The sequence below is a fragment of the Chiloscyllium plagiosum genome, unplaced genomic scaffold (assembly GCF_037043375.1).
Source record: "Chiloscyllium plagiosum isolate Xiang-an unplaced genomic scaffold, Cpla_swu_hap1 HiC_scaffold_28, whole genome shotgun sequence".
NCBI classification, from domain to species: Eukaryota; Metazoa; Chordata; class Chondrichthyes; order Orectolobiformes; family Hemiscylliidae; genus Chiloscyllium; species Chiloscyllium plagiosum.
Window position 1 is genome coordinate 44,067,965 of NW_028270166.1, and position 22,576 is coordinate 44,090,540.

At 45.2% G+C, this 22,576-nt stretch overlaps 1 protein-coding gene across 2 annotated transcripts in view; it reads left to right on the plus strand.

Annotated features, from left to right (window-relative positions):
• The first annotated feature begins 1,413 nt into the window (after window positions 1–1,413).
• LOC122565170 (ankycorbin-like) overlaps window positions 1,414–22,576 on the plus strand; it is a 121,856-nt gene continuing 100,693 nt past the window's right edge. For both annotated transcript variants that reach the window (XM_087976244.1, XM_087976248.1), the window contains exon 1: window positions 1,414–1,488. In XM_087976244.1, coding sequence (XP_087832370.1) covers window positions 1,453–1,488 — 36 coding nt within the window. In that variant the 5' untranslated portion in view covers window positions 1,414–1,452. The remainder of the gene's footprint in view (window positions 1,489–22,576) is intronic.

Sequence of the window (22,576 nt, forward strand, 5' to 3'; positions counted from 1 at the left end):
TGACCAAACTGCAAACAGTGAAACTTCTGCTTGATCAAGTTGGGTTCCAGTCTGAAATATCATCGTCTGCTGGTACCATAACAATGGGGACTTCGAGTAAAATAACTTTGGATCTTGAAGGAGTGAGACCCAACATCTGTTTGCCCTCATAATCTCTGTAACAATGTCTATTATATTAATGTAACCTGTAACTAGTTGCTAACATGCAGTCAAGAGTGTCTTGTTCAAAATTAGAGCCGCTGGTTTGTTCAGGAAGTGTTTTTTTTCTCTTTTACACTCAACCAAGTGGGCCCTGTAGAACCCTTCACTTTGTGAGGTGCAAATTTTGTTAAGCAGTCATCAGTCAAGTTGCTGTATTGCACAGTGCTGCACAAATGTTGCATTTGCGTCATGTGTCAATAGTGTAAGAAGTAAACACATGTGCTGCAAGTAAACTGCTTTCCTCAGGTTTGCAGGGGAGTAATCTTCAGCCAAGTCAAAGGAGACACCCTTCAGTCAGAAGGTCCCAGCATAGTAAGAAATGTCAGCTTTCTTTCTTAGTGCAGGAGCTTAGGCATAGTCATTTTGTTGCTTGAGGTGGCCATGGTCAGGGATCTGTACCTCTACGGAAACAGGGAGCCTTGAAGCTCCAGTGAGATCCGTTCAGGGAATTACAGGGAGGCAGATGGGGAGCTGCACGGATATCAATCAAGGGTCAAGTTACTTATCATTCAAGGCTGTCTGGCTAAGTCAGTCAAGGGTGGGCCACAGCCAGTTCTGGGAGTCTGTCAATAAATGTCAAGGCGGGAGGGGGAGGATTATCAAAGTTCATTGCTGTGGGAGGGAAGCTGTGAAACTCCGTTTTGGGGATTGGAGGCTCATGCTGGAATGCAGAAGGGACAGCAGCTATGAACAAGGTCCACTCAATGTTTGAGGGGGGTTGAAGAGAGAGGTGTAACGTGGGAGGTAGATGACATCGACAGTCAGCAAAATCCTGGCTACAATGGAGGGGGGGTAGGCAGTGGACTAATATATTTGGGTCTGGGGCTGTGGTAAAGATGAAGATTTAGACAGGTTGATTGGTTGAGAATATTCAAAGCCCATTGGGTTAATAGAGAGAGATTACCAACAAAGGAATGTGCAAGTTTGGGGCTTTACAGAGGGTGAATATTATGACGAAGTAATTGTTCCTTTTATGTGTCACAGAGCAAGAAATATCTTCTGCAGATTTGAGCTAATGCTTTGTGTGTATCAGAATAATTGATCCCCCATGTATTACAGAGTAATTACTATATTTAGTAGTTATATATAACATATATATGTATACGCGGAAAGTGTAGTTAGGGATAAGTTGAAGTATTATTTGCATCTCCACATCTGTGAGTGATTTAACTTGTTTTGACACTGATTATTGTTTCTTTCCTTGCCTGTCAGCTCACTGCACTCTGAAATCAGGACCATAAAAGACTGGAAATGAAGAGTTTAAAAGTGAAATTCAAGAAAAGTGAGGTGAGTTTGTTCACTCTGTCAGCTTCCATCTGTCAGGAAGGAGCAGCAATTCACAGGAGGGTTAAACATGGCACAATCTGAATTACTTCTGTACTGAATGTGGAGTTAACATCAGCTGCACTGCTGGCATAGGCTCACTTTCTGTTCCCATTATACTGCACTCTGTGAGTAATTGTTGAGAACGATTACTGTTCCTGCCTGTTGGGCACAAATCGGTGTGACAGTAGGAGATTAGATTAGATTAGATTGGATTCCTTACAGTGTGGAAACAGGCTCTTCGGCCCAACAAGTCTACACTGACCCTCCGAAGAGTAACCCACCCAGACCCATTTTCCCTCTGACTAATGCACCTAACACTATGGGCACTTTAGCATGGCCAATTCACCTGACCTGCACATCTTTGGATTGTTGGAGGAAACCCACGCAGATACATGGAGAATGTGCAAACTCCACACAGACAGTTGCTTAGGGTGTAGGTTTGCTCGCTGAGCTGTAGGTTTGATATCCAGACGTTTCATTACCTGGCTAGGTAACATCATCAGTGGCGACCTCCAAGTGAAGCGAAGCTGTTGTCTCCTGCTTTCTATTTATATGTTTGTCCTGGATGGGGTTCCTGGGGTTTGTGGTGATGTCATTTCCTATTTGTTTTTTGAGGGATTGATAGATGGTACCTAGATCTGTGTTTGTTTGTGGCATTGTGGTTGGAGTGCCAGGCCTCTAGGAATTCTCTGGCATGTCTTTGCTTAGCCTGTCCCAGGACAGATGTGTTGTCCCAGTCGAAATGGTGGTTTTTTTCTTCCATGTTGCTGTAATGCTCACAGAGTACCCAAGCTAATGACCCCAAAACCTGTCCCTTTTCCTCCCACCTTTTCAAAGGAAGTTTTAAAAGCAGCCTTTGCATTCTAGCCTGCCTGGCACAGTCTGCTTTTTTTTATGGCAGTGGAAATCAATTGAGACACACAATACCTCAGTTAGAGGCCTCATTAGGCCTAAGGTATAGGAGTTTTTACTCCTCTCCCCACGATGCCTTAATATGTAATGCTGGATTTCTTATTTCTTTACTTTTTTCCTCAGAATTTGTTCTTAAGAAACTGTACCTTTGTACCTAAGATGGTGCCATTATATAGCAACTTGTAAACTTTTCACTGTGATTATGTTTTTCGAGATATGTCTCTTGATTAAACTTAGAATATAAGCCATAACTATTAATATAACCTGGGCAGTGTTTTGTAGAGGAAAAGACGGTGTTATTTTCTGGATCTGTAGATTGTGAAGAAGCAAAAATGGCCTTTAGTAGAGTGATATGTACTTCTTGTCAGATGTGGGAGTTTAAAGAGAGTTTAAGGGTTACTGCGGATTATTTTCTGCCATAAATAATCCGCAGTAATCCGCAATAAATAATTTGTGGGCGGCACGGTGGCACAGTGGTTAGCACTGCTGCCTCACAGTGCCGGAGACCCGGGTTCAATTCCCGCCTCAGGCAACTGACTGTGTGGAGTTTGCACATTCTCCCCGTGTCTGCGTGGGTTTCCTCCGGGTGCTCCGATTTCCTCCCACAGTCCAAAGATGTGCAGGTCAGGTGAATTGGCCATGCTAAATTGCCCGCAGTGTTAGGTAAGGGGTAAATGTAGGGGTATGGGTGGGTTGCGCTTCGGCGGGTCGGTGTGGACTTGTTGGGCCGAAGGGCCTGTTTCCACGCTGTAATGTAATCTAAAAATGCTGTTGGCTGCAAATCTTATCAGCTCGAATGGATTGGTTAGAGAGACAGTTAGAAGTGATGAGGAATTTGCAACAGCAACAGTATGTGATGGATAGGAAGGGGGGGGGTGAAAGTCTCAGATACAGTCACATAGATGGGTTAACTCCAGGAAGAGTAAGAGAGGTAGGCAACTAGAGCAGGAGTCTTTTGTGGATATACCCATTTCAAACAGGTATGCTGTTTTGGAAAATATAGGGGGTGATGGATTCTCAGGGGAAGGTGGCACGAACAGCCAAGTTTCTGGTATTGAGACTGGCTCTAATGCAATGAGGGGTACGTCGGCTTCCAAGAGATCAAGTGTGTTAGGAGATTCTGTAGTCAAAGGTACAGACAGACGTTTCTGTGGCCAGCAGAGAAAAAGCAGAATGGTGTGTTACTTCCCTGGTGCCAGGATCAAGGATGTCTCGGAGAGGGTGCAGAATGTTCTCACGGGGGAGAGGGGCCAGCAAGAGGTCATTGTCCACATTGGAACGATATAGGAAGGGAAAAGGTTAAGATTCTGAAGGGAGATTACAGAGAGTTAGGCAGAAATTTAAAAAGGAGGTCCTCAAGAGTAGTAATATCTGGATTACTCCCAGTGCTACGAGCTAATGAGGGCAGCAATAGGAGGATAGAGCAGATGAATGCATGGCTGAGGAGCTGGTGTATGTGAGAAAGATTCACATTTTTGGATCATTGGAATCTCTTTTGGAGTAGACGTGACCTGTACAAGAAGGACGGATTGCACCTAAATTGGCAGGGGACTAATATCCTGGCAGGGAAATTTACTAGAACTGCTCGGGAGGATTTAAACTAATAAGGTGGGGGGGGTGGGACCCAGGGAGATAGTGAGGAAAGAGATCAATCTGAGATGGGTACAGCTGAGAACAGAAGCGAATCAAACAGTCAGGGCAGGCAGGGACAAGGTAGGACTAATAAATTAAACTGCATTTATTTCAATGCAAGGGGCCTAACAGGGAAGGCAGATGAACTCAGGGCATGGTTAGGAACATGGGGCTGGGATATCATAGCAATTACGGAAACATGGCTCAGGGATGGGCAGGACTGACAGCTTAATGTTCCAGGATACAAATGCTACAGGAAGGATAGAACGGGAGGCAAGAGAGGAGGGGGAGTGGCATTTTTGATAAGGGATAGCATTACAGCTGTGCTGAGGGAGGATATTCCTGGAAATACATCCAGGAACTGAGAAATAAGAAAGGGATGATCACCTTATTGGGATTGTATTATAGACCTCCTAATAGTCAGAGGGAAATTGAGAAACAAACTTGTAAGAAGATCTCAGCTATCTGTAAGAATAATAGGGTGGTTATGGTAGGGGATTTTAACTTTCCAAACATCGACTGGGACTGCCATCGTGTTATAGGTTTAGATGGAGAGGAATTTAAGTGCATACAAGACAATGTTTTGATTCAGTATGTGATGTACCTACCAGAGAAGGTGCAAAACCTGACCTACTCTTGGGAAATAAGGCAGGGCAGGTGACTGAGGTGTCAGTGGGGGAGCACTTTGGGGCCAGCGACCATAATTCTATTAGTTTTTAAATAGTGATGGAAAAGGATAGACCAGATCTAAAAGTTGAAGTTCTAAATTGGAGAAAGGCCAATTTTGACAGTGTTAGGCAAGAACTTTCAAAAGTTGATTGGAGGCAGATGTTCGTAGGTAAAGGGACGGCTGGAAAATGGGAAGCCTTCAGAAATGAGATAACGAGAATCCAGAAAAAATATATTCCTGTCAGGGTGAAAGGAAAGGCTGGTAGATATAGGGAATGCTGGATGACTAAAGAAATTGAGCGTTTGTTTCAGAAAAAGAAGGAAGCATATGTAAGGTATAGACAGGATATGAAGAAAAACACCTTTGACCACAAGTCCATCAGGAAGTGGTCAGCACGTATTTGTATTTGTAGAAACCCTTTGGATTTTCCTTAATTCTATTTGCCAAAGCTATCTCATGTCTCCTTTTTTCCTTCCTGATTTCCCTCTTAAGTATACTCCTACTTCCTTTATACTCTAAGGATTCACTCAATTTATCCTGTTTACTTTTTTTATTTCAAAAATATACTTTATTCATAAAATAATTTAATGGTATGTACAGTTGGTCATGCCATACATACGTAAACATTTGCATACAGAGATCAGAATTTATCTTTGGATATACAGGTCTGTACATTTATCAATCCTCTGTCCATATATTTAGCTGAGGCGTCAGCAGAGCCCAAAAGGCTGCGTGGGCCCCCTGTTCTTCTTAGGCAGGCAGATGTTACACTGTGGTCTTTCCCCACCGCGCCTTGGCGGCAGCTGCCCCAAGCTTCAGCGCGTCCCTCAACAAATAGTCCTGGACTTTGGAATATGCTAGTCTGCAACACTCAGTCGGGGTCAACTCCTTCAGCTGGAAGATCAACAGGTTTCGGACTGTCCAGAGAGCGTCCTTCACCGAGTTGATGATCCTCCAAGGAAAATCCAAAGGGTTTTTACAAATACAAATATGTGCTGACCACTTCCTGATGGACTTGTGGTCCTTGAGATCCTTTGGGAAACGGAGAGGGCGGATCCTATCGAGTGGTTCCCTGAGCAGACTGTCAAAGTCATTTGGCAGAATGCCTCATTGAGGGAAGTTAAGAAACACATAAAGTTAAAAGAGAAAAGTATAACATAGCAAAGATAAGTGGGAAAACTGAGGACTGGGAAGCTTTTAAAGAGCAACAGAGGATTACTAACCAGGAAATACACAGTGGAAAAATGAGGTAAATTGGCCAATAATATAAAGGAGGATAGTAAAAGCTTTTTTAGGTATGTGCAAGGCAAAAAAATGGTTAGGACTAAAATTGGGCCCTTGAAGACAGAAACAGGGGAATATATTACAGGGAACAAAGAAATGGCAGAGGAATTTAAATGGGTACTTCAGATCTGTGTTCACTGGGGAAGACACAAGCAATCTCCCTGAGGAAACAGTGGCTGAAGGACCTGAACTTAAGGGAATTTATATTTGCCAGGATTTGGTGTTGGAGAAACTGTTAGGTCTGAAGGTTGATAAGTCTCCGGGGCCTGATGGTCTGCATCCCAGGGTACTGAAGGAGGTGGCTCGGGAAATCGTGGATGCGTTGGTGATTATTTTCTAGAGTTCGATAGATTCGGGGTCGGTTCCTGAGGATTGGAGGGTGGCTAATGTTATACCACTTTTTAAGAAAGGTGGGAGAGAGAAATTATAGACCAGTTAGTCTGACCTCAGTGTGGGAAAGATGCTGGAGTCTATTATAAAGGATGAAATTATGACACATCTGGATAGGACAGAGTCAGCATGGATTTATGAAGGGGAAATCATGCTTGACTAATCTTCTTGAATGTTTTGAGGATGTAACTCTGAAGATGGACAAGGGAGATCCAGTGCATGTAGTGTACCTGGACTTTCAGAAAGCTTTTGATAAAGTCCTACACAGAAGGTTAGTGAGTAAAATTAGGGCGCATGGTATTGGGGGCAAAGTACTCGATTGGATTGAAAATTGGTTGGCTGATAGGAAACAAAGGGTAGTGATAAATGGCTCCATTTCGGAATGGCAGGCAGTGACCAGTGGGGTACTGCAGGGATCCATGCTGGGACCGCAGCTTTTTACAATATATGTTAATGATATAGAAGATGGTATCAGCAATAACATTCGCAAATTTGCTGATGATACAAAGCTGGATGGCAGGGTGAAATGTGATGAGGATGTTAGGAGATTACAGGGTGACCTGGACAAGTTAGGTGAGTGGGCACATGCATGGCAGATGCAGTTTAATGTGGATAAATGTATGGTTATCCACTTTGGTGGCAAGAATAGGAAGGCAGAATCTCTATGGAATCAATTTAGGTAAAGGGGCAGTACAGAGAGATCTGGGTGTTCTTGTACACCAGTCAATGAAGGCAAGCATGCAGGTACAGCAGGTAGTGAAGAAGGCTAATAGCATGCTGGCCTTCATAACAAGAGGAATTGAGTATAGAAGCAAAGAGGTGCTTCTGCAGCTGTACAGGGCCCTGGTGAGACCACACCTTGAGTATTGTGTGTAGTTCTGGTCTCCAAATTTGAGGAAAGACATTCTGGGAGTGACATTGAGGGAGTGCAGCGTAGGTTCACGAGGTCAATTCCTGGAATGGCGGGATTACCTTACACTGAAAGACTGAGCGACTGGGCTTGTATACCCTTGAGTTTAGAAGACTGAGAGGGGATCTGATTGAGACGTATAAGATTATGAAAGGATTGGACACTCTGGCAGCAGGAAACATGTTTCCGCTGATGGGTGAGTGCCGAACCAGAGGACACTGCGTAAAAATACAGGGTAGACCATTTAGGACAGAGATGAGGAGAAACGTCTTCACCCAGAGAGTGGTGGCTGTGTGGAATGCTCTGCCCCAGAGGGCAGTGGAGGCCCAGTCTCTGGATTCATTTAAGAAAGAGTTGGAAAGAGCTCTCAAGGATAGTGGAATCAAGGGTATGGAGATAAGGCAGGAACAGGATACTGCACACCCGGACTCTCAGCCAGACTGCACGCTGCCCTCAAAGCGGCTGCGGGGGGGACGAGACTGTCACGCACCTCCTTCTGGAATGTGCCTACGCAGAAGAAGTCTGGAGAGGAATGCAGTGGTGTTTGTCGAGGTTCGTCCCGAGCAGCGCTGTGACACGTGACTCCGTGCTCTACGGTCTGTTCCCCGGAACCCACACCGAGACGAACATCAACTGTGCCTTGAGGATCATCAACTCAGTGAAGGACGCTCTCTGGGCGGTCCGAAACTTGTTGATCTTCCAGCTGAAGGAGTTGACCCCGACTGAGTGTTGCAGACTGGCACATTCCAAGGTCCAGGACTACGTGTTGAGGGACGCGCTGAATCTTGGGGCAGCTGCCGCCAGGGCGCGGTGGGGAAAGACCACTGTGTAACATCTGCCTGGCTAAGAAGAACAGGGGGCCCATGCAGCCTTTTGGGCTCTGCTGATGCCTCAGTTAAATATATGGACATAGGATTGATAAACGTACAGACCTGTATATGCAAATGATAAATTCTGATCTCTGTATGCAAATGTTTACGTATGTATGGCATGACCAACTGTACATATATCAAATTATTTTATGAATAAAGTATATTTTGAAATAAAAAAGTAAACAGGATAAATTGAGTGAATCCTTAGAGTATAAAGGAAGTAGGAGTATACTTAAGAGGGAAATCAGGAAGGCAAAAAGGGGACATGAGATAGCTTTGGCAAATAGAATTAAGGAAAATCCAAAGGGTTTTTACAAATACATTAAGGACAAAAACGAAACTAGGGAGAGAATAGGGCTCCTCAAAGATCAGCAAGGCAGCCTTTGTGTGGAGCTGCAGAAAATGGGGGAGATACTAAATGAGTATTTTGCATCAGTATTTACTGTGGAGAAGGACATGGAAGATATAGACTGTCGGGAAATAGATTAGAGGTGCAAGTGCTGGATGTCTTGAAACGGGTAAAGGTGGATAAATCCCCAGGACCTGATCAGATGTACCCGAGAACTCTGTGGGAAGCTGGAGAAGTGATTGCTGGGCCTCTTGCTGAGATATTTGTACCCATCGATAGTCACAGGTGAGATGCCGGAAGACTGGAGGTTGGCAAATGTGGTGCCATTGTTTAAGGGCGGTATGGACAAGCCAGGGAACTATAGACCAGTGAGCCTGACGTCGGTGGTGGGCAAGTTGTTGGAGGGAATCCTAAGTGACAGGATGCACATGTATTTGGAAAGGCAAGGACTGATTAGGGATAGTCAACATGGCTTTGTGCATGGGAAATCATGTCTCACAAACTTGATTGAGTTTTTTGAAGAAGTAACAAAGAGGATTGATGAGGGCAGAGCAGTAGATGTGATCTATATGGTAAGGCGTTCGACAAAGTTCCTCATGGGAGGCTGATTAGCAAGGTTAGATCTCATTGAATACAGGGAGAACTAGCCATTTGGATACAGAACTGGCTCAAAGGAAGAAGACAGAGGGTGGTGGTGGAGGGTTGTTTTTCAGACTGGAGGCCTGTGACCAGTGGAGTGCTGGGTCGGTGCTGGGTACTCTACTTCTTGTCATTTACATAAATGATTTGGATGTGAGCATAAGAGGTACAGTTAGTAAGTTTGCAGATGACACCAAAATTGGAGGTGTAGTGGACAGCGAAAAGGGTTACCTCCGATTACAACAGGATCTTGACCAGATGGGCCAATGGGCTGAGAATTGGCAGATGGAGTTCAATTCAGATAAATGTAAGGTACTGCATTTTGGGAAAGGAAATCTTAGCAGGACTTGTACACTTCATGGTAAGGTCCTAGGGAGTGATGCTGAACAAAGAGACCTTGGAGTGCAGGTTCATAGCTCCTTGAAAGTGGAGTCGCCGGGGGATAGGATAGTGAAGAAGGCGTTTGGTATGCTTTCCTTTATTGATCAGAGTATTGAGTACAGGAGTTGGGAGGTCATTTTGCGGCTGTACAGGACATTGATTAGGCCACTGTTGGAATATTGTGTGCGATTCTGGTCTCCTTGCTATCGGAAAGATGTTGTGAAACTTGAAAAGGTTCAGAAAAGATTTACAAGGATGTTGCCAGGGTGGGAGGATTTGAGCTACAGGGAGAGGCTGAATGGGCTGGGGCTGTTTTCTCTGGAGCGTTGGAGGCTGAGGGGTGACCTTATAGAGGTTTACAAAATTGAGGGGCATGGATAGGGTAAATAGGCAGCGTCTTTTCCTGGGGTCAGGGCATCCAGAACTAGAGGGTATAGGTTTAGGGTGAGAGGAGAAAGATATAAAAGAGACCTAAGGGGCAACGGTTTCATGCAGAGGGTGGTACGTGTATGAAATGAGCTGCCAGAGGAAGTGGTGGAGGCTGGTACAATTGCAACATTTAAGAGGCATTTGGATGGGTATATGAACAGGAAGGGTTTGGAGGGATATGGGCCGGGTGCTGGCAAGTGGGACTAGATTGGGTTGGGTATCTCTATGACTCTACTCAGTTCAGTACATGTGACAGTAAAGGTAATTCAGTATGGGAAATGGGTGGTGAGTTAGGCACTCAGAGCATTTTATGTGCTTCCTGCCAAAACTCATACCAGGTTAAGGCGTAAAATTATTCCTTATTGTCTCATCAAGTGAGACTGAAATGTGAAGGATTCCAGAAGATGGAGGCAGCTGGAGCTGAGAAGGACAAGTTACTGCCAAAGTGAGTACAGTTGTGAATTGGCAAGTTAAAAAACAGAAACTTGAACTAATAGAACACCTTCCACAACCTCAGGATGTACAAATCATGAAGTTATCAAATGAGATGTCAGGTAAAAGATGTCTCTGATGTAGATGAGAGAGACCTTAATACTATCAGCCTGACTCATTACACCCTGAAGCGTAGTAGCAGTGTAAGTCATATCTGACTTAGCTCGGTCAATGTGCAATTTCAAAACCATTGAAAAGGTGGCAAATTGATTCGTGCAGGTAGCTTGGAACAATAGGACAGTAAGTGTGAATCCCACAATGAGTTACTTGTGATATTCACTATCTTCAATGATGTGAAAGTTTCTGGCTGCTAGCACTCAGAATAACACAGAGTAAAACAGCTTAAATGACTCGGCCTAGACACTAGCGGTCACCATGGAAACAAATTCTTTATATCTTCAGTGGAGGAGGATGTGGGGGGGGATGAGAAGTGGAGGAGTTGACGGTGAGAAATAAAGTAGTAAAGAAAATTTGAAGAATTGAAACTGAAGGGTGCAGCTGAAAGAACCGATAGTGAACTACCATTGGCCAAAGAGACCCCAAACCCAGCGAAAGGGGTCATTATTGTACAACATATATTAAACTGATCTGAAGTAAATGAAAGACACTCTAGAGTTGTTCACACTGGTCTAAAAAACAGCCTATTAACCTCCTTACGTGATGGGCAGTACCAGTAAGTACCCAATCTGAAGTGTGCTGCCAATATTGGGAAGGAAGAAAAGATGTAATTGGAGAGAGATCTTATACTTTTAGCGCATTTTTGTTTCAGAACAGTTAGTCATAGCATTACCCAAAGAGCCATGTCTCCATTTTCAGCTTAACATGCTCAGTGTTTTTTGTGAAAAAACAAACTATTGCTTCCCCCCCCAACTCTTCTGTTCCCTTCTTCCCCTCTCTCGCCCCCTCCAACCCTATCACTCCCTGTTTCTCCCTCCCTGACTCTCCCTGCTTTCCCACTCCTGACCCTCCTGCTCCATGATTTAACCCCCCACAACTTACTCATTGCATCCTTCACTCCTCTTTAACTCACCATTTCCCTTCCCCTGGCCATCCTGTTCCTGGCTTCCATTCACTCTCCCACTCACTAACCCTATCCCAGTCTTCCACTCACTGCTTTCTTCTTCTAAAACTTCATGTGAGAGTGGGAACATGGTGGGTGACAGGAAGTGGCGAGCTATAATTAAGTCAAAGTTATCAAGAGGAGTATCTGTTTGTGCCTGTTTGGTTCAAGGCAGCTACAGGGTTTTTAATATAAAAAATACAGCCCAGGAATGTTTTGTGGGTTTGCTATGGGAAGAAGTGATTTTGGTTAGTCGGGAGCACATTCGAAATGCTGAACATGGGATAACTGTAAAGCACCATCTGCTTGAAACAGGTAAAGGTGACAAAATCTCCACCCCAAATGGCTCAGTGGGTAGTACCCTTCTTTCTGAGTGAGAAGGAATTAAATTATGGGCTCCAGTCAACTGTAGAAATTTGAACACAAAATCTAGGCTGACATTTCAGTGCAATATTGAAGAAGTGCTACATTGTCGGAGGTACCATCTTTCAGATGAGATATTAAACCAACATCCCACTCGCTCTCTCATATTTATTCCCCGACTGACATTAGAGATAGTGATGACCTAGTGGTATTGTCGCTACACTATTAATTGAGAGACCCAAGTAATGTCCTGGGGACCTGGGTTCAAATCCTGCCATGGTAGCTGGCTGATTTTGAATTCAAAAGATACAAGTTAAGTAGTCCCTATCCCAATCCGCTGTGGGCAAATTGGCTGTAAGGTTTCCTGCATTGCAAGAGTGATTCCACTTCAAAACTATTTCAAAGGGACATTGGGAAGTCTTGATGTTGCAACAGGTGATCTTATTTTTATTCACTCAGGCATATTGCAAATCCCTAGATGCCCTAGAGCAGATTGTAGTGAGCTGCCCTTTGAACTGCTGTAATCCATGATGTAGTCCAGTCCAGTTTAGAACACAGTACCAGGATTTATGATGTATAAATGAAAGTCCATATTACTTTATAGGTGCAGCAGGATTTTCAAAAGGCAGATGAATTCTTACATTTGAAGTCTGGTGGCTGAGAAATGTAGAGGAAAGGGAATTGTAATTAAAAAGGGCAATGCAAGGGCAGAGCAGGATTAATGGATCACGTGGTTTCACTACTATTTGATTCTACATTCTATGGAGGCTGATCAGCAATGTTTGGGAGGGGGAAGTGCAATAATTTGAATAGAGATTCCTGAAAGAATCAAGCAATTCGGGAAGGTTGTCTGAAATAGTTGGGTTATTAAATAGCCATAGCAGAGATTATAAAGATAATGAGTGTGAGCGCAAGTGTTGCTGCTCAGCGGTAGGAGAAAGGGGCAGATTATGTCCACATCAGGATTCACTATCAAACTAAAAATGGGAATCAACAGCACAACCTCAATTAGTCATCATCTCATAACTAAACCAGTTAAAAAAAAAAGCCCTGTCATACTTGGAAATGGATGTACTGTTCACACTGTAATTTTCTGAATTTTGAGGTATACAAAATGAATCAAGCCTGTATGTGTCATCCATTTCTCCTTCAGCTCATCACCTTTTTGAGTTAACTTCTTATCAGTACAGGGTAGGACGTTATTGGATTATGGGGCATTGGTGTCCAGCCTAGTCCTGCCCTCACTCAACCAAGGAAGATCCCAATGTTGTTTCTTAACCTGATAGGGGAATGCTATTAATCTCATTTACTCCAGGCGAGAGAAAGAGAGGTAACATCAGACAACTCTTAATCCTGTCCAGCAGTTTGACTCAGCTACAGGCTCAGCAGTAGAGAATGTGACATGCAAAACCAATGCTCCCTTTAAGATGCAAGCACCATGCATCAATCTTAAAGGTACAGTTTGGAGCGACAAGCAGGCAAAGCCAATAGCAGTTTAAGACAATGTTAGTCATATCTTTTTCCATCAGTATTCAATGCATTTATCCTGTTGCTCTTGTGTGACAATCATGCTTACAATGGGTCCTTATTCATGTATACAATCAATCATCAGTTGTCTATTCCAGAAACATGGCTCCATAACTGCAAAAATGCTTTTAAACCACTTGGACTATTGATGTAGTCAGTAAACCCTGCTGTGTGCCAGTGAAGTGACCAGTGAATTATTTAGTGAGATATCAACTAACTAATTACACAGGTTTAATGTCCATGTAAGATTTATTTGGTTCTACAGAAACCAAACTTGTGCCGAGAGCCTGTAATTGCCTGCTGTTGCATGTGTATAGGATGACATATGAATATGAGTATTTTTGAGGATGTGTTCTTTGGAGTTTTATTTTGTCATATAGTGAGGGACATTTGTACTTGCACAGGTTACCCACCTACAGTGATGTGTGATGTGAAAGCACATTGCTGTGTATTCTGCCTGTCTCCTGCACAGGAACAGCCCCAGGAACAACTGGATTTTTGATCTTTGGCTCCTGGTACAGTAACCCAATCCTAGTTCTCTGGTGTCTCATCCCTATTCTCTGTTTCTCAGCCTTAGACCTTCCTGTACATTTGTAGCCTCTTGCTTTGTTCCTTGTCAGCTGTCATTCCATGGTCAATCTTAAATCATACTCTATCTGTCAAAAGTGAGTTGTAGGTGTACTGATAGGGCACTGAGGGGTTCACCAGACACTGGTGTAATCTCTAAATGCTGATTAATAATTTGCATTAACATTTGATAGTTGCAGCATTGCTGCTAAAAAGTGCTAAATTGTAGTTGGCAAGGCAGCTAAAGGTAGGCAGTTTGACAAGTTGCAATCTCTGCTATTGACTGCATTGTGTTGTTCAGTTCTTGAAAAGAGTTACCTGAACCAAAGGGTAAATTCAGAAAATGGAAAATGTTTATTTTAGGAAAGGCCATTCACCTGCTAATGTCCACAGACTTTCCTAGCTCAGTACCTGAATAAAGCAAATAATGGAAGTTAAACATATGAAGGAACACACCCAGATTTACCTCACTAATATAGGGGGAAGTAAAATCCAGTGAATTCCCATTGAGGAGTGAGCTCCAAAATTCCAATTCTTGCCTCACCCAGGAAATTCAGGGTGCAAAACCAATTAAATCTCCCCTAAGTTAACAATCCACTCTGTCATATCTCCTTACCCTCTGACTCAATTCCAGAAAGAGGTTTAGGATTTATAATCTGATGGAAATTTTTATAATACACATTCAGACAATGAAGCGTCGATTTGCTTTGCAATTGTTTCTTTTTATGTGTCATGCAATGTGGGTGTTGCTGGCTGGGCCCATCGCTCACTGCCCTTGAGAACGTGATGATGAGCTGCTGCCTTGAACCATTATAGTCCACATGGTCTAACTACACCCACAGTGCTCTCAGGGAAGGAATTGCTATGGGAATGCCAAATTCCGGGAAAGTGACCAATGGCTGGAGTGTGGGGAAGGGCATTTGGAGGCAGGATGTCATGTGATGAACATCCAGGAATGTATCCAACCAGAATTGCCTTGCCAATGTCAACAATGATTGTGCATCCCCCCCAGATTCTCCTGATTTCCCTGAATCCAGCAGCAACGTCACCAAAAAAATCCCAGAACTTCCATTGCTCCATTCCTTCTCTCCCGTGAGTGGTGACCTTCCCTCCAGCTTGTGTTTGTGATGATTTAAGATCGGAGATACCTTAATCAGGAATAGAGGCAGGAAGCCTTCAGGGTGGAGAGATAAATGGGGTGGGGGGGTGCTGGGGAGAAGGTAGAAAAGAGTATAGTTGGTGAATCGGGGTGGGGATGGAGGTGATAGGTCAGAGAAGAGGGTGGAGCGGATAGGTGGGAAGGGAGATTGGCAGGTAGGACAGGTCATGAGAACAGTGCTGAGCTGGAAGGTTGGAGCTGGGGTAATGTGGGGGGAGGGGAAATGAGGAAACTGGTGAAGTCCACATTGATGCCCTGGGGTTGAAGTGTTCAGAGGCGGAAGATGAGGCGTTCTTCCTCAACGTGTCGGGTGGTGAGGGAGCAGCAGGAGCCTCCCACCCACAGCTTCCAACCTTGTAATCCGGGAACCCTGCACCACCTGATTCTACCTCCTTCCCAAGATCCATAAGCCTGACCACCCCGGCCGACCCATTGTCTCAGCCTGCTCCTGCCCCACCGAACTCATCTCCACCTACCTCGATACTGTCCTATCCCCCCAGTCCAGGAACTCCCCACATACGTTCGAGATACCACGCACGTCCTCCACCTCCTCCAAAACTTCTGTTTCCCCGGCCCCCAACGCCTCATTTTCACCATGGATATCCAATCCCTCTACACCTCCATCTGCTGTGACCAGGGCCTCCAAGCCCTCTGTTTCTTCCTCTCCCAATGTCCCCAACAGTACCCTTCCACTGACACACTCATTCGTTTGGCTGAACTGGTCCTCCCTTAACAATTTCTTCTTCGAATCCTCCCGCTTCCTGCAGACCAAAGGGGTAGCCATGGGCACCCATATGGGCCCCAGCTATGCCAGTCTCTTTGTCGGTTACTAGATCAGTCCATCTTCCATAGTTACACCGGCACCACTCCCCACCTCTTCCTCCGCTACATTGATGACTGCATCGGTGCCACCTCGTGCTCCCGCGAGGAGGTTGAGCAGTTCATCAACTTCACCAACAAATTCCACCCCGACCATCTCTGATACCTCCTTCCCCTTCCTGGACCTCTCCATTTCCATTAATGATGACCGACTTGACACTGACATTTTTTACAAACCCACCAACTCTCACAGCTACCTGGATTACACTTCTTCCCTACATCCTGCAAAAATGCCATCCCGTATTCCCAATTCCTCTGCCTCCGCTGTGTCTGCTCCCAGGAGGACCAGTTCCACCACAGAACACACTAGATGGCCTCCTTCTTTAGAGATCGCAATTTCCCTTCTCACGTGTTTAAGATACCCTCCAACGCATCTCATCCACATCCCGCACCTCAGCCCTCAAACCCCAACCCTCTAACCATAACAAGGACAGAAGCCACCTGGTCCTCAGTTTCCACCCTACCAACCTTCGCATTAACCATATCATCCGCCGACATTTCTGCCACCTCCAAACGGACCCCACCACCAGAGATATATTCCCCTGCTGTGGTTCTGTTCGCCGAGCTGGAAGTTTTTGTTGCAAACGTTTCGTCCCCTGTCTAGGTGACATCCTCAGTGCTTGGGAGCCTCCTGTGAAGCGCTTCTGTGGTGTTTCCTCCGGCATTTTTGTAGTGGCCTGTCCCTGCCGCTTCCGGTTGTCAGTTTCAGCTGTCCGCTGTAGCGGCCGGTATATTGGGTCCAGGTCTATGTGTTTGTTGATGGAGTTTGTGGGTGAGTGCCATGCTTCTAGGAATTCCCTGGCTGTTCTCTGTCTGGCTTGCCCTATGATAGTAGTGTTGTCCCAGTCAAATTCATGTTGCTTGTCGTCTGCGTGTGTGGCTACTAAGGATAGCTGGTCGTGTCGTTTCGTGGCTAGTTGATGTTCGTGGATGCGGATCATTAGCTGTCTTCCTGTTTGTCCTATATAGTGTTTTGTGCAGTCCTTGCATGGGATTTTGTACACTACATTAGTTTTGCTCATGCTGGGTATCAGGTCCTTCATTCTGGTGAGTTGTTGTCTGAGTGTGGCTGTTGGTTTGTGTGCTGTTATAAGTCCTAGTGGTCGCAGTAGTGGTCGCACTACTGCGACCACTAGGACTTATAACAGCACACAAACCAACAGCCACACTCAGACAACTCACCAGAACGAAGGACCCGATACCCAGCATGAGCAAAACTAATGTAGTGTACAGAATCCTATGCAAGGACTGCACAAAACACTATATAGGACAAACAGGAAGACAGCTAATGATCCGCATCCACAAACATCAACTAGCCATGAAACGACACGACCAGCTATCCCTAGTAGCCACACACGCAGACGACAAGCAACATGAATTTGACTGGGACAACACTACCATTATAGGGCAAACCAAACAAAGAACAGCCAGGGAATTCCTAGAAGCATGGCACTCATCCACAAACTCCATCAACAAACACATCGACCTGGATCCAATATACCGGCCGCTACAGCGGACAGCTGAAACTGACAACCGGAAGCGGCAGGGACAGGCCACTACAAAAATGCCGGAGGAAACACCACAGAAGCATTTCACAGGAGGCTCCCAAGCACTGAGGATGTCACCTAGACAGGGGACGAAACGTTTGCAACAAAAACTTCCAGATCGGCGAACAGAACCACAGCAACGAGCACCCGAGCTACAAATCTTCTCACAAACTTGGAATATATTTCCCTCCCCACCTCTTTCCGCTTTCCGCAAAGACCATTCCCTTTGTGACTGCCTGGTCAGGTCCACGCTCCCAACAAACCACCCTCCCGTCCTGGCACCTTCCTCTGCCACCGCAGGAATTGCAAAACCTGCACCCACACCTGCTTCCTCACCACTATCCAAGGCCTCAAAGGAGCCTTCCACATCCATCAAAATTTCACCTGCACATCCACCAATGTCATTTATTGTATCTGTTGCTCCCAATGCGGTCTCCTCTATATTGGGGAGACTGGACACCTCCTAGCAGAGCGCTTTAGGGAACATCTCTGGGATACCCGCACCAATCAACCCCACCGCCCCGTGGCCCAACATTTCAACTCCCCCTCCTACTCTGCCGAGGACATGCAGGTCTTGGGCCGCCTCCACCGCCACTCCCTCACCACCCAACGCCTGGAGGAAGAACGCTTCATCTTCCGCCTTGGAACCCCAAGGCATCAATGTGGACTTAACCAGTTTCCTCATTTCCCCTCCCCCCACCTTACCTCAGTTCCAACCTTCCAGCTCAGCATTGTCCTCATGACCTGTCCTACCTGTCAATCTCCCTTCCCACCTATCCACTCCACCCTCCCCCCCCCCCCCCCCCCCGACCTATCACCTCCATCCCCACCCCCATTCACCTATTGTACTCTTTGCTACCTTCTCCCCAGCCTCTCCCCCCATTTATCTCTCCACCCTGGAGGCTTCCTGCCTCTATTCCTGATGAAGGGCTTTTGCCCAAAACGTTGATTTTTCTGCTCCTCAGATGCTGCCTGACCTGCTGTGCTTTTCCAGCACCAATCTGATCTAAACTCTGGTTTCCAAGCATCTGGAGTCATCACTTTTGCGTTGGTGATACCTGTCCAGATGATTAGATCTAGAGAGTCAGATTTCATACCAGAAGCAGGGATACAGGTGAAAGTTGGAACAGTTGTTTTGGTCATGTTTAATTGCAAATAAATATTTTGCATTTCTGTCGTGCCTTGCTTAAGGGATCTATATTGGCCAGGCCACTGGGAAGAATCCTGTGCTTTACTTCAGTATAGCTGTGGAGTCTTTCACATACAGGTAAAGGGCAATATGAGCTTGCTTTAATGCCTCATCCAGAAAGCGGCACTTCAGACCATGCACCCTCCTTCAGTGCTGCACTGCAGTGCTCGGCTGATGTAAGTGCTCAAGTCTCTTAGGTGGGACTTAATCCAGAAGAGAACAGGCTATTGCTGAGCAAAGGTTGATGTACCAGATAGTGATGCATTGTTTTAAACATGGGATAATAGTGAGGACGGTGGTTAACATGAATCATAGAATCCTTATAGTTAGGAAGCAGGCCATTCGGCCCATCAGATTCGCACTGAAGAGCATCCTACCCAGATCTAACCCTGCACTTCCCTATGGCTAATCCACCTATATACCTAATCCTGGACATTATGGGCAATTTAGCATGGCCAATCCGCTTAGCCTGCACATCTTTGCACTGAGAGAGGAAACCGGAGCACCCGGAGGAAATCCACGCAGCCATGGGGGGAAAATGTGCAAACTCCACACAGACAGTCGCCGGATGGTGGAATTGAACCCTGGTCCCTTGTGCTGTGCAGCATTAGTACTAGCCACTGAGCCACCATGCTGCCATGAAGTTGAGAAATTGAGACCGTTAGGAAGCTGAGACCATTCTCAAAGACTTTCTTTTGCATTTTTGAGAGAATGTTTGTGGGTGATCTAAAGCATTTAACATGGTTGTGTTTAACCTTTGACCATTGGTGCTGATGACATCATTACCAGAGAGTCATAGAGTGATAGGCACAGAAATAATCAAGATCCTTCATGCATTTTGAGGTTCAATCTATTTTAGATTTTTTTTCTTGTCCATCACTTCTTTCCATGGTGTCTGGAGATGTTCATCATTAATTGCATTCATCCCTCCACCACACTCAAAATACTATCCTTAATGCTGTGTTAACTAACACATTTGAGTACCACAACTCAGCTTTCAACACAGACAACCAGTATCAAATATGGCACTCCAAAGGCCACTTGTGTACTCTTCATGATGTGGAGGAGCCAGTGTTGGACTGGGGTGGACAAAGTTAAAAATCACAGGACACGAGGTTGTAGGCGAACAGACTGATTTGAAAGTACAAGCTTTTGGAGCACTGCTCCTTTGTCAGGTAGCTAGTGGGGCAGGATGGTAGAACACAGAATTTATAGCAAAAGATCATAGTGTCATATATTGATGCAATATATTGAACAAACCTAAGTTGATGTTAAGTCTTTCATCTTTTGGAATGTGCTGCAGATCATTTCATTCATATGTGAATACCAGAACATCTTTCAGTCACATTCGTGAGATAACTTAAGGCTTTATACAAAAAAAGTGACAGCTCAGACAATGCATTAAAGGCATGATGTTAGAGTCTGCTGTATTCCAGGCTTGAGTCAGACTGGTTCTATTTCCAAAGTAAGAATTCATAAACGGTCACATGGATTATAAAAAAAATTGACTGCCCACAATTTGTATGCAAACCAAACAAAGAACAGCCAGGGAATTCCTAGAAGCATGGCACTCATCCACAAACTCCATCAACAAACACATAGACCTGGACCCAATATACCGGCCGCTACAGCGGACAGCTGAAACTGACAACCGGAAGCGGCAGGGACAGGCCACTACAAAAATGCCGGAGGAAACACCACAGAAGCGCTTCACAGGAGGCTCCCAAGCACTGAGGATGTCAAAGAATGTATCTGCAAATATAATTCTGCAAATGCAAATTCACCCCATAGACCTATATGTGTATTTGCGTGCAGGTGAGTCAGTGAGTGTGTGTGTCTGTGATTGAGTATATACCTGTGAGAGAGTGTGCACATGGGTGTAGTGTGGGCTGTGTGTGTGTGTCTGAGAGAGAGCGCATGTGTATGAGAGAAGGTCTGTGAATTCTGAGTATGTAAGAGTGTGTGTATGTGTGCGCGTGTGAGAGAGTGTATAGTGTAGTGAGGTCACCTGTAGTGTGACATGAACCCAAGATCCCAGTTGAGGCCATCCTCATGGGTATCCACCTTGGCTATCAGCCTTTGCTCGGCCACTCTGCTTGGCGCACATCCCAAAGTCCACCTTGGAGGATGGTCACCCGAAGATCTGAGGTTGAATGCCCCTGACCACTGAAGTGTTCCACGACTGGGCGAGAACATCCCTATCTGGCGATTGTTGTGTGGGGTCCATTCATCCGTTGTCATAGCATCTGTATGGTGTGGCCAATGTACCATGCCTTGGGGCATCCTTGCCTGCAGTGTATCAGATAGACAACCTGGGTCAAGTTACATGGAATACCTGCCACGTACATGGTGGTATCCACTGACACGTCTTGCAGTGGTTGCCATGTTGTCGTCGATGTTGTCCTGAAGGCTGGGTAGTTTGCTGTGAACAATGGTGTTTTTAAGCTTTGGCAGTTGTTTAAAGGCGAGAAGTGAAGTCATAGGGAAGGTCTTGGCGAGGTGCTCATCCTCATTGATAATGTGTTGCGGGCTGCGAAGAACTTAGCGTAGTTTCTCTGCTCCCAGGAAGTACTGGACAATGAAGGGTATCCTATCGGTCGCATCCCGTGTCTGTCTCCTCAGGAGGTCAGTACGGTTTCTCCCTGTGGCACGTCAGAACTGGCGATCGATGAGTTGAGAGTCACATTCTTTTCTTATGAGGTGTCCTTCAGCACCTTCAGATGTCCATCGCATTCCTCCTCTTCTGAACAGATCCTGTGTATGCATAGAGCTTGTCAGTAGGGGATGGAAGTTTGAAGTTGAAGAGAAGTTCAGTATTTTGAGGTTATCCGTGGGTTTGCGGTAGAGTGAGGTACTGAGGTGTCCGTGCTTGATAGAGACCCGTGTGCTCCAGAATGAGACAGATACTAAAGAGTAGTCCATGGTAAGTCTGATGATGGGATGAAACCTGTTGATATCACTGTGTAGTTGTTTCAGTGGCTCCTTGCCATCAGTCTAGAGGAAGAAAATGTCATTAATATAGCTGGTGCATAGTGTTGGTTGGAAGTCCTATGCAGAAAAGAAGTCTTGTTCAAACTTGTGCATGAAAATGTTGGCATATTAGGGAGCAAATTTGGTCCCCGTGGCTATTCCATGTGTCTGGTCGGAGAACTGGTTGTCAAAGGTGAAGATGTTGTGGTTGAGGTTGAAGCGGATGAGTTGTAGGCTGGTGCCTGGAGATTGGCAATTATTGGTATTGAGTACTGAGGCTGTTGCAGCGATGCTGTCATCCTGGGGAATATTTTCCAGTGAGGGCCAATGATAAGCAGTATAACAGGCCTGCAGGCAATCAGGCTGTTTCTATTTTGTCTTTTTATTTATATCCAGCAGTACTCTTACACACAACTGAACTTTTTCTTTTCCCTTCACCAAATCATCCATGGTATTTATTCACCTAATAACTATCACTAGTAAATCATCCATGTTTTCCAATTGAATAATTGATGTCCAAAGCCCATTAAGGGCAACGCAAACCATCAAATATGAGGGAGAAGTAAGGAGGGGGGAGGGGGCTACATCAAAATGAAGTTGGGATAAGTCAGACTGATTCTATTCATACTATTTCATCTATGCTGAGATGAGTTAATGAACACAAACCTAAGCTTGATCCTGCTGGCTTGGCTGTAACTTGAACTACCCAGTGCAGTATCTTTGTCTGGTAAGCCCCTTGCTCCTTTAATCATTCTTGCTCTGAGCAACTCCCACTCATGATGACAACCATAACCCTCAGATTCAAGACATAGATGGGTATAGGTTCCA